The 17248-nt window shown below is 39.6% G+C and overlaps 1 protein-coding gene across 1 annotated transcript; it reads right to left on the bottom strand.

The window, feature by feature from the left end:
* Nucleotides 1-3242: 3242 nt before the first annotated feature.
* On the bottom strand, nucleotides 3243-15221 carry LOC132118664 (uncharacterized). The gene is made up of 9 exons (XM_059528632.1): nucleotides 15015-15221; nucleotides 14590-14701; nucleotides 14316-14434; nucleotides 13792-13953; nucleotides 13445-13668; nucleotides 13149-13308; nucleotides 10112-10204; nucleotides 4537-4638; nucleotides 3243-3253 (listed from the first exon to the last, which is right to left on the bottom strand). Exons 1-9 carry the CDS (start codon nucleotides 15199-15201, stop codon nucleotides 3243-3245), a joined length of 1170 nt encoding a protein of 389 aa, XP_059384615.1. The 5' UTR covers nucleotides 15202-15221.
* Between the last annotated feature and the right edge of the window lie 2027 nt (nucleotides 15222-17248).

Here is a 17248-nt window from a genome sequence, read left to right as displayed (position 1 = left end):
AATCAATGCATGGTCTTAAACCTCCGTAATTTTTCTCCACAAAGAAGAAACTCGAAGCAGCAGGGGAGGTCGATGGATGAATATAACCCTGAGCCAGCGCCTCCATGATGTACTCCTCCATGGCATTCTCCTCAGGAATGGATAGGGGGTATATCCTTCCTTTAGGCACTGTTTCACCTGGCAGCAGATCGATTGCACAGTCCCACGGCCGGTGTGGAGGCAGCTTGGAGGCCCGTTTGGGGCAAAAGACGTCACTGAAGGGGGCGTAGCAGTGAGGGATGGCGATGGATTGGTTTTCCACTGGGCTCACTATTGATGTGGAACAGACTGGAAGAGGTTCAGGGGAAGGTGTGGCTGGAACTGGACAACCTGAGATGCAGCTCTTGAAACAGGCGTCACCCCACTTCAGGACTTCGCCCGTCTTCCAGGAGATTACGGGGTTGTGCTGCTCTAACCACGGGTGCCCTAGAATCACGTCAGCGGTGGATTCCTCCAGAACCAGAAGATGGATTTCCTCGTGATGGAGTAGTCCGGTTTGGAGGGATATGGGACCCACACTATGACGCACGCATCTCCTGCTTAATGGCTTGCCGGTGATAGTTTGGACTTGGTAGGCTGACGGCGTTGCCGTGGTAGCGAGCTTGAGCTTATCAGCCAAATTAATTTTTTTATATACTGTATGCTTGCAAAGGGAAGCTCTGAAATCCTTTTTTTTTCATGCAATGAATAGTATGTAATGCAATACAGAAAAGATAATCATAATTGCCACATAAACACTTGTTACCATGGTTTCTTCCCTTAAGTTCAATGAATTAAACAAATACCAAATTCTTAGTCTTTTAAGCAACAGATGGCCTGGATCAAACATTGTATTGCCACAAAACTGAAGGTTACAAATAATTCAAGGCAGATACATAATGTCGAAACTAATGCCAGTGAAATTTATGGCAGTATAAGAATCAATTTTTATTAGTAAAACAATCATTCTCTTCATACTCTTTGCAGTTTCAGAGAGTGTTAAAGGGATAGTCCACCAAAAAATGAAAATTTGATCTAGATCTGCTTACCACCTGGGCATCCAAGATGTACATGTACTGTAGGTGACTTTGTTTCTTTAGCAGAACACAAACACAGATTTTTAACTCAAACCGTTACAGTATATCAGTCTTATAAAGGCAGTCAATAGGCTCCATGGCTTTGAGAGTAAAAAAAAAACATATACAGACCAAACCAAATGAAACCCTGCAGCTCGAGACAATATGTTGAGGTCTTAAGACATGAAACGATTGGTCTGTGCAAGAAACTGAACAGTATGTATATATATATTTTTTTTATTCTGATCCACCGCAATGTCCAACTGTCCTTAGTGCATACACAATATCTGGCACGTGACGTCAAATAAATACGATGGGGCAAAAAATTCCACGTTGTCTGATGATATATCAAAATCATCTTCCATTGTGATGACCTGTACTTTTAAATATCTTTAGATCATCGCAGTGCCAGTGAACACGTCCACAATCTCTCTGCACTGTGTAAATAATGAGTGACATACATGCGTCTACTATCATAGATGTATTAATGCCTTGTTTGACCGCTCCGGATACGACGGATAAAGTCCTCCATTTTTGGAACATATTGCTGCCCATAGAAACAGTCACTAATGAGGCATCTACTTATATATATCTATGTCTACTATGCAAGAGCACAAACACGCATCACACAACGGACGTTGTGAACGCACTCCATTGTGGTGGATTAGAGGTAAAAAAAATTATATAAATACTGTTCAGTTTCTTGCACAGACCAATCTTTTTGTGTCTTAAGGCCTCAATGTATAATCACGAGCTGCAGAGTTTAATTTGATTTTGTCTGTGTATGGTTTTTTACTCTTGAAGCCGTGGAGCTCATTGACTGCCATTATAAGATTGATAGACTGCAACAAAAATCTTTGTTTGTGTTCTGCTGAAGAAACAATGTCACCTACATCTTGGATGCCCTGGGGGTAAGCAGATACACATCAAATTTTTACATTTTTGGGTGAACTATCCTTTAAGTATATTAGGTGAAGACTGGAGGGGGTGTAAAGTGCTGAGTGCAGTCAGTCATTACTGATGATTTCCGGGACTCTGAACTGTTAAAATTAGAACAATCTAACAAATTAATTAAGCACTTCTTAAAATAAGCAGCGTTGGTGGTCCTGTTCAGCAAAAAAACACAATAGCGGAAAGGCAGATCAGAGACCACTCTCCGGGAATGCTTTTGGTTCTTCAGCATGCTGCTAATATGAATGCTCTGTAGCCAATCTTAAATGCTTCAGTGCCTTTCAGAAGGAGCTAGCTGAGGTCTGCACACTGGCAGGCTTCAAAGCTCATTTGCTATTCTTTAATTGTATATTAATTATTAACTCACAAATTCTTCATTAAATAACATATTAAACCTGATAGATCTGCCTCACTGTATGTTTGTGTCGTGCTCAGTGGTGAATAATACTTAAAATACTTGTGTGTGTGCCTGCATGTGTGTATACATGCTTGAACGTTTTATATAAGCATGAAGTTTAATTATCAGACAGAAAACGTATCATACAATACAAAAAAATTGAGATCCATCACAGTCACATACAGTATGTATAATACTTAAATACATTTGCTAATAAATACAACAAGAGCTCCTCTTTTTTCCTTAAAAGACTTGCATGCTTTATAGAAATATGAGAATGGTATTCAAATAAGACAACAAATAGATTTTGTTCTTTTTCTTTGACAACAGTTTTTCACTATAAGTCATTGTTTTCAGTAATTTAACTAAGTCAAAATTGTCAAGAAGGTTAAACCTTCATTAAACCTTTTTCTTTTATATTTGGTAAGATCTGTATGTGCTACAATATATTAGATTTTCTTTAAAGGGGTCATATGATGCTTTTTTAAAGATCATTATTTAGTGTATTTTGTGTAACAGAATATGTTGACATGCTTCAATGTTCAAAAAACACATTATTTTTTAAATATTGTACATTATTGTAGGTTCTCTATGCCCCGTGTCTCTCAAACGCGTAGATTTCTACAAAGCCCCTCCTTCCGACAAGCGCAGTCTGCTCTGATTGGCCAACTGACTCAGTGCATTGTGATTGGCCGAACACTGCAAGCACTTGTCAGAAATGTAACGCCTCTTTCCATAATCGTGAGCTTCATCTTTTAAAATAAATGTAAAGACAGTTAATAATGTCCTTAGTTTTGCCATCAATTTAAGCCTGAAAGGGGAACAGAGTGACATGATAGACACAGTGATGAAGCTCGTATGTGTTTGCAGAACACAAGCCACGGATGGTTAAGACAGCTGACCCCAACTGTTTGACCATCTCTCTCTCTCTCTTTCTCTCTCTCTGTCACACACACATGCGCGCAACATGCAAAACTCTGCATTTGAACATTCAATAGCAAATAATTAAACTAATAACAAAACATACTTACAGTAGCTGATTCAGAGGTGCCAGACTGTCATGGAAAAGTCAGAATTACCTCCTCTCCCAGGTTCACGAAACAGTCATCCATAAATTTTGTTGCTGTTCTGTTGTCAGTAATCTTATAGATTCCTAAATACATCTCCGTTCGGGAGGCCAAATAAAGTGTTTTTGCTTTCTCCTAGATACACACAGCATCTCTTTGACATGACTGCTTCAACACTAACTGCGGTTACTGAAACCATGGCTTCTTTCTTTGCGTGAACATTTGGGTGGCATTATGCAAATTTTTCTACATAGTGATGTAGACATGTGGGGATGTGTTTGAACGAGCCGTTTTAGGGGGCGTGGAAGGATCTTTACTTTTATAAAGAATATCCCTTTGGATTTGAGGCTTTAGTCTTTGTAACTTTACAGATCTTCTTTATGCACCAAGAGCTTGTAACACTCCAAAGAGAAAGGAGAAATTTAAATCGCAAGATACAATCCCTTTAAACTATAGGGACAAGACTGTCAAAGACCATCTTAAAACAAGCGAGTGCCCTCTAGTGTGCAGTATCTTCACTTATGTTGCCTGTGTTGAGTTCAGTGTTATTGACAGCTCGGAATTCACATAAACAGGTTGCCTGGAATTAAATTTAGCTGTGAAGCCTCTGCAGCATGATCCAAGAGCATCAGAGATGGAGGTAGATGACAGTTAAAGACAGCTCTGAGTAAAGCTGTCTTGGTTACTTGAATTTGATTGCTTACAGGGGTTATGAAATGCATTTTCAGAGTTTCTTGAAGTTAGTTTATAAAGTTTGCAATGTTTCTCTCTCTCTCTCTCTCTCTCTCTCTCTCTCTCTCTCTCTAAGAAAGGTCTAGAAGTTTTATCAATCAGTATATTCTTTGAGCTAAAGTGACCAGTAACAAATTTAGATTTCTCCATGTTGTTTCTTTTATGACTAGACTCTTGCATCTCATAATAGTGCACATTATTTAAAAAAAAAAATATTTTTAAGAAAGGCTTAGTTTCTATTATCTGTATAACTTTTTAATAAGGGAAAATGACTTAAGTACACTTTTAACTTTACCTTGTTTATACTGTTTTCCAGTTCTCTGTCTCATCACAGTGCCAGAGGTTTGAAAAGCTTCAAGAGCCTTGTCTAAACCCACATTCAGCTCTCTGTCCTTCTCTACATGAGTGAGTGAGACGTGCCAAGCGCCATCAGAGACTCTGAAGGCGGCGTGAATCTCCTGACTGTGTTATCTCTAACAGCAGCCTGCTCTTACTAAAGCCTTGAGCACTTCTAGTATGTTGGAGGCATGTGTGATTGTGAAAACCGAATTTAAGTATTGCGTCTGGGATGTGCTGTACATGCTGACATGTTTCTTACACTAACACTAGAGGGCAGTACTATATTACTGGCAAGGCATTTATTTACACCAATTTCTTAATGTTTTTGACACTTTTTCCAAAACTCTTCTTCTCACAGTGAAACTATATATATATATATATATATATATATATATATATATATATATATATATATAGTTGATTTAAACCATTTTTTTTATTTAATTAATTGTTTTAGAATTGTTCAGCTGTTTCAGTTATGCCTGTAAAAAAGGAATCCTACTCTGTTTTATCCTTTGGCATCTGTTTAGTTGGCTCATAAACTAATCTTTAAAATGTTTCATTGTATAATTTCCCCAATTTCATAAACAATTAAAACTGTACTGCATATTTTCGGTCTTTGTGCTTTACTAAAAAGCAGCAAAGTAGTGCACTGAAGGTCAAAGTTCAAAGAAATGCAAAACAGCCCTTGCTAACCTCACTGCAACATCTCAGAGATACTCCAAAAGCAGAAATATCTAAAGACAAAAGGTTTTGTTAAACGAAGAAGAGACCTTTTTTTCCTGAGTGATGTGTACCAGCTTAAAATACACACATCAGACATGATTTACAATAGAACGAGCCGAATAGCGCAGCTCATTAAGTGACTTTGTGCATTCCACAGAGTCAACATCACCATGACAATAAAAAAGGCATCTTTTAGGACAATGGTGGCCCATGCAGTGAATGAGGTTTCAGAACGTCCCTTGTGTGCACTCGGATCCTTCTAATGCAAAACTGGCTTTCCACACACCATAATCCACGAAGAGGGGGTCTAAACCCCAGAGGCGAGAAACACATTTGCATTATCCATAATTACAGGGGTAGGTTTTTTTTTTTTTTTTTGTGGTGGTGGTGGTGGTTAAATTATGGGGACAACATTTTTGGACGAGAGTGAATTTACCAACCCATGTACTGCATCTTCTCTCCTTGACTTTCAATCACTACTTACCAAATTTGAGGAAATACTTTGCATTTAAGTAATGGTAGGGATATATTGAAGGAGATCATCATTTAAAGCATTGTAATTGCACATTATGAATAATAATAATAATAATTCATTACATTTATATAGCGCTTTTCTAGGCACTCAAAGCGCTTTACATAGTCTGGGGGGTATCTCCTCATCCACCACTAGTATGCAGCATCCACCTGGATGATGCGACGGCAGCCATAGTGCGCCAGAACGCCCACCACACACCAGCTTACTGGTGGAGAGGAGACAGAGTGATGAAGCCAATCAGCGGATATGGGGATTTTTAGGAGGCCATGATGGTCAGAGGCCAATGGGCGAATTTAGCCAGGATGCCGAGGTCACACCTCTACTCTTTTCGAAAGACTTCCTGGGATTTTTAATGACCACAGAGAGTCAGGACCTCGGTTTAACGTCTCATCCGAAGGACGGTGCTTGTTGACAGTATAGTGTCCCCATCACTTCACTGGGGCGCTAGGACCCACACAGACCACAGGGTGAGCACCCCCTGCTGGCCTCACTAGCACCTCATCCAGCAGCAACCTAGTTTTCTCAGGAGGTCTCCCATCCAGGTACTGACCAGGCTCAGCCCTGCTTAGCTTCAGTGGGAAACCGGTCTTGGGCTCTAGGGTGATATGGGTGCCAACTAATGAATAATGAAAACATTCCTGCGATAGGGTTCGAACAGAGCTGTCCAGCCTTTGCATGTAATAACGAAGAGAAAGCAGAAGGACAAATTACGTGCATGGCTGGACATTAACTGCCCTCCTGCACTGAGATTAAAAAGCAATTACAGCATGTTACATGTAGTAGAGTTCATTTTAACTCTGATTACGGGTTCCTGACACTCTAAGGACATTTATATTCACTTATAAAGGTAATTCAGGGAAGATAATACAGAGGGACACTCAGAAAAACCCTCTTAAACTCATAATGTTGAACTCTGCTAGTTTATGTTCAGCCTGGGTAAGCAAAGTAAATTACACATCTCTTAGGAGGCTCTCGACCATAACCTTCCTGCTGGTAGAGGAAAAATTCTGAAAACATGAACGGGGTACAGCACCTCCAGCCCCTGCCTGCGAAAGCGAGCATAAAATCCCTAACATAGGTGTAAAAACACATCAAGGCCTCTGAATTCTGAGCCAGTGGGATAAGCACTTTGCAGCCGTGCACTCGCTAGTGTCCCGTGAGCTTTAAGTGAGCACTCAGAGGGACCTGATTGGCTGTGAAAATGACTGGAATTCACTTCAGTTTAGTATCCACCGCTTAGATTGACAGTGTTGGAGATTATCGAGTCATACCAAACCAAGATTATTTATACAGCATAATAAGTTGACCCAAATTGCTGTAAAATAGGAAACTATATGAAATAAGTAGAATAAAAACTTAAGACATGAATTATATATATATATATATATATATATATATATATATATATATATATATATATATATACATATATATACATATACACACACACACACACACACACACATGGAAAAATAAATGTGTGTGTGTGTGTTTGTATATATATATATATATATATATATATATATATAGACACACACACACAAAATGATACAAAATTATTTAAAGGTAAGTGGTTGCAATCAATTTATTTTAACAACATTTAAATAAACAAATTTAGTTAAATAACTTTCAGCAAAATTTGTTTACTTAAAGGGGTATGATGCAATTAAATTTTTTCCTTTCTCTTTGGAGTGTTACAAGCTCTTGGTGCATAAAGAAGATCTGTAAAGTTGCAAAGACTAAAGTCTCAAATCCAAAGAGATATTCTTTATCAAAGTTAATACTCTGCCACACACCCCTAAAACGGCTCGTTCAAACACGTGTCTACGTCACTATGTGGAAATATTTGCATAACGCTGCCCAAATGTTCACGCAAAGAAAGAAGGCGTGGTTTCAGTAACACAGTCAGTGTTGAAACAGTCATGTCAGGGAGATGCTGTGTGTATCTAGGAGAAAGCAAAAGCACTTTATTTGGCCTTCAGAAAGTAGATGGATTTAGAAATCTTTAAGATTACTCACAACAGAACAGCAACACATTTTATGGACAACCGTTTCGTGAACCTGGGAGAGGAGGTTATTCTGACTTTGCTACGACAATCTGGCACTTCTGAATCAGCTACTGTAAGTATGTTTTGTTATTAGTTAAAAAATTTGCTATTGACTGTTCAAATGCGGAGTTTTGTGTATCGTGTGTGTGTGTGTGTGTGTGTATGTGTGTTTGACAGATTCACACAGGTTCACACACTGGAGTCAGCTGTTAACCCGTCCGTGGCTTATGGACTGCAAACACACAGGAGCTTCATTACTGTGTCTGTCATGTCACTGTTCCCATTTCGGGCTTAAACAGATGGTAAAACTAAGGACATTATTAACTGTTATTAACTGTTATTAAGATTTCTGCCAAGTGCTTCTGGTGTTCAGTCAATCACAATGCACTGAGTCAGTTGGCCAATCAGAGCAGACTGCATTCTGAAGGAGGGGCTTTGTAGAAAATTACACGTTTGAGAGACACGTGGCATAGAGAGCCTACAATAATGTACAGTATTTGAAAATAATGTGTTTTTTGACCCTTAAAGCATGTCAACATATTCTGTTACACCAAATACACAAAATAATGATCTTTAAGAAAGCATCTTATGACCCCTTTAAATGTATCTAAAATAAACTGAATGCAACCACTTACCTTAAAATTTTTTTGTAAATTCAATGACTCGTTTTGTTCAGTGTATGTGTGTGTGTGCTACAAAATGCTAAATGTAAACTATGTGTTAACTGTTTCCATATACAGTCAATATGTTTAGTTGGACAACAGTTTTATTTAATGGCCAAGTACTATAGAAATGATGGGTTTTTGTAAGTAAAAAGTACATATCACCACATAATGTATGGTAATTAATAATTAAAACTGATATCAGATTTAACAAGGTTATACTTGCACTTTTATAGTATTTTTACCTGAAAAATAAGCTATTTTGAAGAATGTTGGTAACCAAACAGTTGACGGTAGCCACTGACTTCTGTAGTGTGGAAAAAAATACCATGGAAGTCAATGGCTACCGTCAATTGATTGGTTCTTCAAAAAAAATTTCGTTTGTGTTTAACACAAGAAAGAAATGGTGAAGGAACAATTTAAGGGTGTGTCAATGATGACAGAATTTTATTATTATTATTATTTTATTTATTTATTTATGAACTATCCCTTTAACACTTGGTTGTCAGTAGTTTATAGTCTATTGTATTGTATTGTTTTGTATTTTGTTTTATTTTTTTGCTCAAATAGGTTGTTGTATGATAAAGTTAATGAAATGCTGTTATGGGTTGTAAAATGTGCTAGCGCAAAAATGATTATCTACTCTTATTCATTCATTCATTTATGTATGTATGTATGTATGTAAAATGTGTCACGTTCTAGTTTAAGGTATTGGAGTTTTCCTTTGAAAAAAGTAATAAAAACCTCTCACAAACGTGTGTCGACGTAAGTGGTCGACGTAAGTGGTCGACGGCATGGCCGTAGCCAGCTATGAGGTCACCGAGGTCCGGACCTTGGTAAATTTTTCTTGTTCGAAAAAAAAAAATTCTCTGATTGACTAATTTGCTGCTAGACTCCTCATATGAATGTCTGCATGCATGTATAATTCATAATGTTTAGTGTCCGTTTTGTGAAAATGATCGCTGTGAGACGCTTCGGAAGTGAACGAGTCTTCAGAGAGTTACAGACAGCAAACTGACTACGAAACGCATCTGCCGCTGAGGTACAGTGAACTCCGGAACGGATCCAGAAAGCGGATCCGAAACTGCGTCCACTTGTGGATCCGGTCCGACGCCGTTGCGGTCCCTTTGCGCATCCGTACATAAATGGGTACATCCACCCCGGCTTCGCTTTGGATCCGCGAATGAGCCGCATATCCGCTCCGGGTCCGTTTTGGAAACGATTTACGATTTGGGTTATATCGCCGCCTGCTGGTGTGGCATGCTCTTGACAGCGCTTGATAGCATGTTTTTGCATTTTCATGTGGACGGGATTTTTTTTTTAAACGCAGGAGGAAAAACTCTGGTTATAAAAATACCCGTGTCCGTGTGGACTAGGCCCAAGTTGGTTGTAAGTTATCTTGCAGTTGATCGTGGGTGGGGTTTAAACACACTAGGCTACAGGCCAATGGAATTTGTGAAGGGCATGGACAACGTGTAGCCTGCGACAGACTATTTAAATTAAAACTGAAACAATTTGAAAGAAATAAAACATTTTATTTAACAAAAGAACACATCGCACCACGGTCTGCAGCCAAGTTAAACCATCTTATGGCATAACGTTGAATGTCTGTGTCTGTGGCTGTGCGACACAAACCATTTGCACGTACAGCACCTGTAAGCACAAAATGAGGTTTTAAAAAGGTTTTAAATTCAGCATGCATTTGGTAGGATACTTATGACTTAAGCCCGGGCTGCCCAGTTATTGGCTGGAATTAATCAGTGTTGCCAGATTGGGCATCTTTTGACTTCGTCGGCTGGGGAAAATAAGCCGGTGTTACAATATATTCGGTTCCCGAAATATTTGGTTCCAATGGGTGGAGCTATCATGAATATTCACGAGACCATAGCGTGGGTGGGGCGACAAATCAGGGCCGGCCTGCGGCATAGGTGGTATAGGCAAATGCTAAGGGTGCCACTCATCCATAGGGGCGCCAGAATAAGTGAACGATTGAATTTTTTTTTTATTTTTTTTTTTTTACATATCTTTTTTTATAATAGGTTACTATTTAAAAACCATTCATTCGAAATACTACCAAATAAAGCAAAAAAAAAAAAAAAAGTCCGGCTCTTCAATCTTCCCCCGCCCATCGAGTGCTTGAAGTGCGTCAGAAACAGAGCGCGCGCACGATCAGTTGTTGGTAATTTGTTGTGTAGCGTGCCCGACGCCGCATCCAATGTAGACAGCACTGCTCATAGAAACGGGCCTGGCAGCTCGCGCCAGTTCTAGACAAGGTGAAAGTTTCCTGATTGTGACGGAAGGCCGAATTTACATGACACATTATGAATGAGCATAGTCTACGATAGATACAGTGCCAGAAAGAAGAGAAGAGGATAAAGACAGAGGTAAAGAGATGAAAGAACAATTTATTGCATAGGAGTAAGATACTATAATTTCATGGCAGTTATTTTTACCTTAAACTTAATGTTAGCAGTTGTTCTGAGTTCTGAGTCCCCAGACTGTGATTTTGTACAATCATGTCAGTTTTAAGATGCATTTTTTATTATCACTTTTTAATTAATGTTTTACTCTACAGTTGTGCAGTTTTGGGGGGATACAGTACAGGCCAAAAGTTTGGAAACATTACTATTTTTAATGTTTTTGAAAGAAGTTTCTTCTGCTCATCAAGCCTGCATTTATTTGATCAAAAATACAGAAAAAAATGTAATATTGTGATATATTATTACAATTTAAAATAATTTGTTTTCAATTTATTATACTTTAAATTATCATTTATATCTGTGATGCAAAGCTGAATTTTCAGCATCATTACTCCATTCTTCAGTGTCACATGTGACATCCAGTCTATCACATGATCATTTAGAAATCATTCTAATATGATGATTTATTATGAACAGTTCTGCTGTAATGTGTGTGTGTGTGTATATATATATATATATATATATATATATGCTAAATCATGAACACAATGACAGGGTGAAATGGGCTGTAATGCATGGGGCGCCAGGTAAAATCTTTCCTAGGGCAGCAAATTGGTCAGGGCCGGCCCTGCGACAAATACAAGTGAGTGGAACAGAAATTATTAGCGTGAGCGCCTTGTTTTGTTTTATGGATTATTTATTTCAAACAGGTAATAAAGTTGAATGAAGTTAAGCTTAATCCACTTATATATAATTTATAAATAATTCATCCTTTTGTAGTTTCAGTACTCTGAGTTTACCTGAACTATTACAGACTAGGGGTGTAACGATTCATCGATATGGATCGATACATCGATATGATGTCTGATGATACGATGCATCGATGCCACACAAAAAATATTGATATCTGTAGTATAAATAGGCACCTTATTTGGCACTGTCCACATTTTCACATAATGTCCGTCTATGCATTACCGCCAACACGTGCATTCTCGCTCAAACTCACGGATCAGGACTCGATATAAGGACTGCCCTTGCCCGAAGGCACAAGGTGAAGCATAAAAGATGCTCGGGATTGTTAGTAGAACAGTCGAGCGCTGTGTGAGAAGTTTTCAGCGCACACATATGAAGCGCACGCACGCACACAGACAGCCGCGTCTAGACCGCGTGAATGCTAAATCGAGCTCTCTTCCGCTTTTTTGTGCATGGATGAATAAACAGACAAAATTAAATCAAAATGCGCATTTTGACGAATATCCTAGTAAACACAGTCGTTAGGCATATGTCTTAACGTAAACAGTTGAGAAAGAAAAGGCGTGTGTATCAGTATATTAAATCTGTGCTTTGTTCTTAAAGCGAAAGCAAACTAATAATAAATCTAATGCTGTCAAAGAAAAATACAAGTGCTCACTGCTCCTGACTAAATAACCGTTATAACATCAGAAATGATTAATCTATATTTAATTCATAGAGTGAAGACTGTGCAGTTATTTTACATTTGATTAGCCTATTACATTTCTGTAGCGTACCTGAAAAACAGAGCTGAAAAACCTGAAAAGCACTGTTTATTGAACTTGTGTCTTTGTTGTATTGTAGTTATTTTCTGCTATTGATTGTAATTTGGTTATCTGTAGAAAAGATTTTTAGCACTGAGCCCATAGTAGCAGCCAGAATTGTTTTTCCAATTGTTTATTTTCTTTATTTTAAAAAATATGTAGGCCTATTTTTTTGTTGTGAATGTCCCAACTGAAGTACAGAATGTAAAATTTTCAGATAAATGTTCTTTTTATATATTTTGGTTGCATTTGTGAGTTAATAAAAAATTGTCGCCCCGCCCACGCTATGGTGTTGTGAATATTCATGGTAGCTCCACCCATTGAAATCAGATATTCCAGGAACCGAATATATTGTAACACCGGCTTAGGCGGGCAGATAAAGTTAAATTGTAGGGCAGATTTGAGTTAAATTGTTTATCTGTGACAGAATCGTTGTTGGGGCGGATTTTTTGCTGAAGGGGGCGGGATTTCGATCATGATTGGGCGTAAATCACTCAACCTAATCTGGCAACACCATTTACAGTTTCAGCCGACCCCAGCATTGGGGTCGCACGCAGCTGTGTGTGGGAGCCGTTACACCTCCCTTCCCTTCCCTGCTGCTGAATACTTAAAGTGACTTACGGTACAGCAGTGTCTTTGACGACATGTGACCGAATGCCCTCTTGCCGTTTGCCCCCTTCCAGCTTATGGTCTTGGCCACTTCTTCAGTGAACATCCGAGAGAGGATGTTCCACGCCACTCTCTTCACATCTTGGCCACCAATCGTGGCCAAAGAAGAAATCTAAAAGTAAGTCACAAAACACCTTAAAATACAGACAAGGTATAAAGCCCTGATGTAATAACTTGTACGACAATCTTTGCCCCACCTCCACCCCAGCACTTTACCAATTAGAGTTAAGTGACTGGCAGGAGCATACCATTCTTTGTTTGGCTGCTGCATTGGCAGCGTCTTTCAGGAATGCTTCAAGCTCATCCACGGCTTCCAGTGATTCGATGGGCAGCTGAATGCATTCAGGACACTCTGGCTCTTGAGGTGTTGAGGTGTTGAGCACCCTGCTGCTCAGGTGATTAACCTTGGCCACCAGCTGGTCCTGCTGCTGCTTAATGTGCTCCAGCAGGCTTAAAATGTGGACCTGAGCAACTGTTGAATACATAGTATTATAGAATAGTTATTCCCCCTCCACACGCACTTAAGTCCCCCCGTGTCCCCCGTGGTTAAAGCCAAGCTATAATACTATGTCTTGTAGTTACAGTTATTTCTTACCAGAGCAGGGAATGGTTTCTGGGCCATGTCTCCCACCTCTCCAGGTAGGTCTGTAGACCTGGCTTGGCTCCTCTGGCCCCCGTTGTTGCTGGTTGCATTGTGCAGGTTGAGAGAGGAGTGTTTGTGGTGGTAGTGGTTGGGGAGGGGCAGTTCTGCCAAACACTGTGTTGTTGTTGGGGGGGGGGGGGGGGTTATATTGGTGTCAATCTTATACAACATACACAACACAGCCACACAGACTTAAGAAACATTCACAGAGAACAACTGTAAGATGATTACATATTACATAGAGCAGATAAAGCTAAAAGCTGGATGAACCGGGGAAGAAAGGACTTCCTCAGCCTGTCTGTTGAGCATGCTAGTGACAAGAGTCTGCCACTAAACTTGCTCTTCCGTGTAGTGAGTGGGGGTCATTTTGTGGTTTGTGTATGTGTTTTTTTTGTTGTGGAGAAATAGAAACACATTTATATGTATATTTTTTCTTATTTGAAATTATTAGGACATGAATACTCTCTGACTCTTACTTTGACAGAGCTCTGGACTATTTGCAGGGAGTTGGTGACTTGTCCCAGCAGATGACCCGGATTTGGACCTCTTTGGGGGTCGGTAGTCCTCCTCTATATCAGTGTCAACAAAGAAATGTCTGTTTAAATAAAAAAAAGATCTTTATCTACATGCAAATCAACCTTTAAAGCAGACAGAGAATGGTTGAAAAAGGCATTGATCTCTGTTCTGTCTTTTTAATAAAAGTATATGGTGTTAGTGTTTGTATGTGTAACATGAAGGAAAAACACTGACTTCGCATTTGTTCTCCTTCTCCCAGGCCGTTCCTGTTCATCCTCAGTTTGGAGGTCCGAGGTGCTACATGTCAGAGCCTTCTTCAGGATTTGACATGCCTCAATGTAAGTATCTGAAAGGTAAACATGGAGCTTGACATGAGTCTTAAAGGAACATGCCACCATTTTATGAAATTAATTATTCACGGCCTCCCCTACAGTTAGATAAGTGCGCAAAAACATTTTTGTCTCCGTGCATGCATTGTCTTAGTCCGGCAGGTGACAAAGGTTTTTGCTCACTTATCTTACTCAAGGGGAGACCGTGAATAACCCAATTTCATAAAACGGTGGCATATTCTTTTAAACAGTGGTGGCAGTGGATTTATAGGTGTAGGATTTGTAAAAACCACTTTTCTTGCCAAGAAACAACTTTGAGATTTGGCATACCAGATGATTTGATGATTCTGACATCATGTGTCTGCCAGTCATCCTGTGGCTCCTCTCCATGTTTTACTGCCCTATTTATTCTTTCGTCACTGTTATAAGTTGGCCACGATGCACAACCATCCTCGTACCAGCTTTGGGGCACCACTGCTACGGTTTTATTGGTAACAAATTCAACTACATGGAACATCCTTAATGGAGAAGACAAGAAAAGAAGAAGACAGAGTAAGAAGATCTAGTGGAAAAAGCTTAGAAATTTTGTTTTTATTGATTTTGATAATATAGGGGCTCATATGAAGTGTCAACTTGCACAACACTGATACTGACAGTTGACACCTGAAAGATGATTAACTTCAGCAAAGTACTTACAGCAACTTATCAGCCTGTTTTCTGATGCAGCCACTGCCAGCAAGTCAAACTTTGGTCAGTCCTCGGACCCTGATCTAAACTAGTTATGCTATAATTATGATTGGTACTAAAACAATGAACAAAAACTATCAATTAATGTTACTGTAATGAAGTATTTAACTAATTAATGTCTGAATTAATAAACTGATTGAAATGCATTTTTTGCATGTTAATGCAGGAGAGGAAAGGCCACAAAACCTTCCCTGTGGGGCAGGGCGACACATTTCCCATCAAGCTCTGAAACATTGGCAGCCTTGATGATCTCAGATTCTTCTGAAATGATGTAAATATTCAGTGTATCCGAGCTAAATGGGTAGCTAAAGAACAAAGACTTCCTTCTATATTCCTTATATATTGCATAAATGCCCCCCCCCCAATGCATTCCACAATATTTTGGATGCAGACAATGTCATTTCCAAGCCTGAAGATGTTATCACCAGTCGATGTTCTGAGAGTCCACTTCTCAGTGGACATCTCGCCATACTGTGCCTTGATGGCCATCCCCCCAACATTAGGGCCCACAAAATGCTGCCGTCTTAAAGTGCTGCCAGGTAATGTGACCTCCCGAATTTTTACTTCTGACAGACGACGAATGATCTACTCTAAAGGATATTCTGGTTTTCTAACCAGTTTTTTTAATCTTCTGCAGATAATTAGGAAGATCATATGATCATATGCAGATCATATGGGAAGGCAGAGAAGGAGTCAAGGTGACCATGCTGCTGAACTTCACCTGCCAGATGGGTTATGCAGTGTACATTATACACAACGTTGTGTCTCCCATAAAGTGTAGCAAAGTGCTGCACAAACGACTTCTGTAAAGTGTCAGCATAATCAGTGAGGTAGGAAAATGTTGGGCTTGCTAAGATGGAGATACCAGAGAAGAGAAGCATAAAATTCTGATACAGGTCTTTGTCCAGAAAACTGGCCAGCATTACAGGTCCAGTGTACAAAAGAAACTGCCTTAGCTCAGTAGCCTTCCAGCGATCCAATTCTCTAAGAGATCGCGGCTTTCTGGCAAACTCCATCGGAATATAAGGCATTTGTTCAACTATAGTTGCAGGGACACGGACAGTCAGAGGACCACGAAGCCACATATTGAGCAAGGGCCTAACGATACCTAAGCACACAAGGTGCATGTAATCTAGGGGAAACTGTGACACCATACCAACCCCAGTACCCTCAAATGCATGTGGCCCCTCATGGTGATGTATCTCATCTAACCTGTCATTGAAAGACTCATCCGTCCTTAGTGCATAATCTTTACATGGAAAACTCATTCGGCTCTGTTCATGTCTACCAGGGTTTGTGCATTTATCGCAGGCGTGGTAGGCATTGTGACTTTTGGTGTGTTTCACAAATGCTCTTGCCGGTGTGTCACAAATTACTGTATCAAGTTTAAGGGTCAAAGTCTTTCCCTCGAAACAGAAACCCTTTTCCAGATGAACTAATTCTTTGGTGAAGTCTTCGAGGAATTCTTTTGCTAATGAAGGTTTTTTTTCTCCAGAGTATAATGCGATCACTACAGGCTCTTTCATAGGGACACTGAGCAGGAGACCCAGGATGGGCCACAGCTGAACACTTGAGCTTTTAAATAATGGTAGCCCATCTATGTTTATTTGTAGCCTCAAAGTTAAGCCATCAGTTAGCGTGTGTGCATACCCGCTGAGTGTAGCACTAAGTGAATGGATGATGCCAAAATAGTAGTATTTTCCCCCTGACTTCTCTTGAATGGAATATTTAGTTGTTGTCCTAAGGAGGGTCCTGCCATCCATTGGAAGATCAGGATGGGAGAGGCAAAGGATGTCTAGGGCAGTAGGGCAGTCAGA

The sequence above is a fragment of the Carassius carassius genome, chromosome 37 (genome assembly GCF_963082965.1).
Source record: "Carassius carassius chromosome 37, fCarCar2.1, whole genome shotgun sequence".
Taxonomy (NCBI): Eukaryota; Metazoa; Chordata; class Actinopteri; order Cypriniformes; family Cyprinidae; genus Carassius; species Carassius carassius.
Note: the sequence above shows the minus strand (reverse complement) of the source record. Positions and strands in the feature narration are given on the sequence as shown.

Excerpts from the sequence above, each read along its gene's own strand:
- LOC132118664 (XM_059528632.1), bottom strand. The coding sequence starts at position 15,201 with ATGTTCCATGTAGTTGAATTTGTTACCAATAAAACCGTAGCAGTGGTG. Across the intron at positions 13,309-13,444 it reads CAGCAGCCAAACAAAGAATG|ATTTCTTCTTTGGCCACGAT; the intron begins GTATGCTCCTGC and ends ACTTACTTTTAG. Across the intron at positions 4,639-10,111 it reads TAACTTGGCTGCAGACCGTG|AGAAGGACAGAGAGCTGAAT; the intron begins GTGCGATGTGTT and ends TCACTCATGTAG.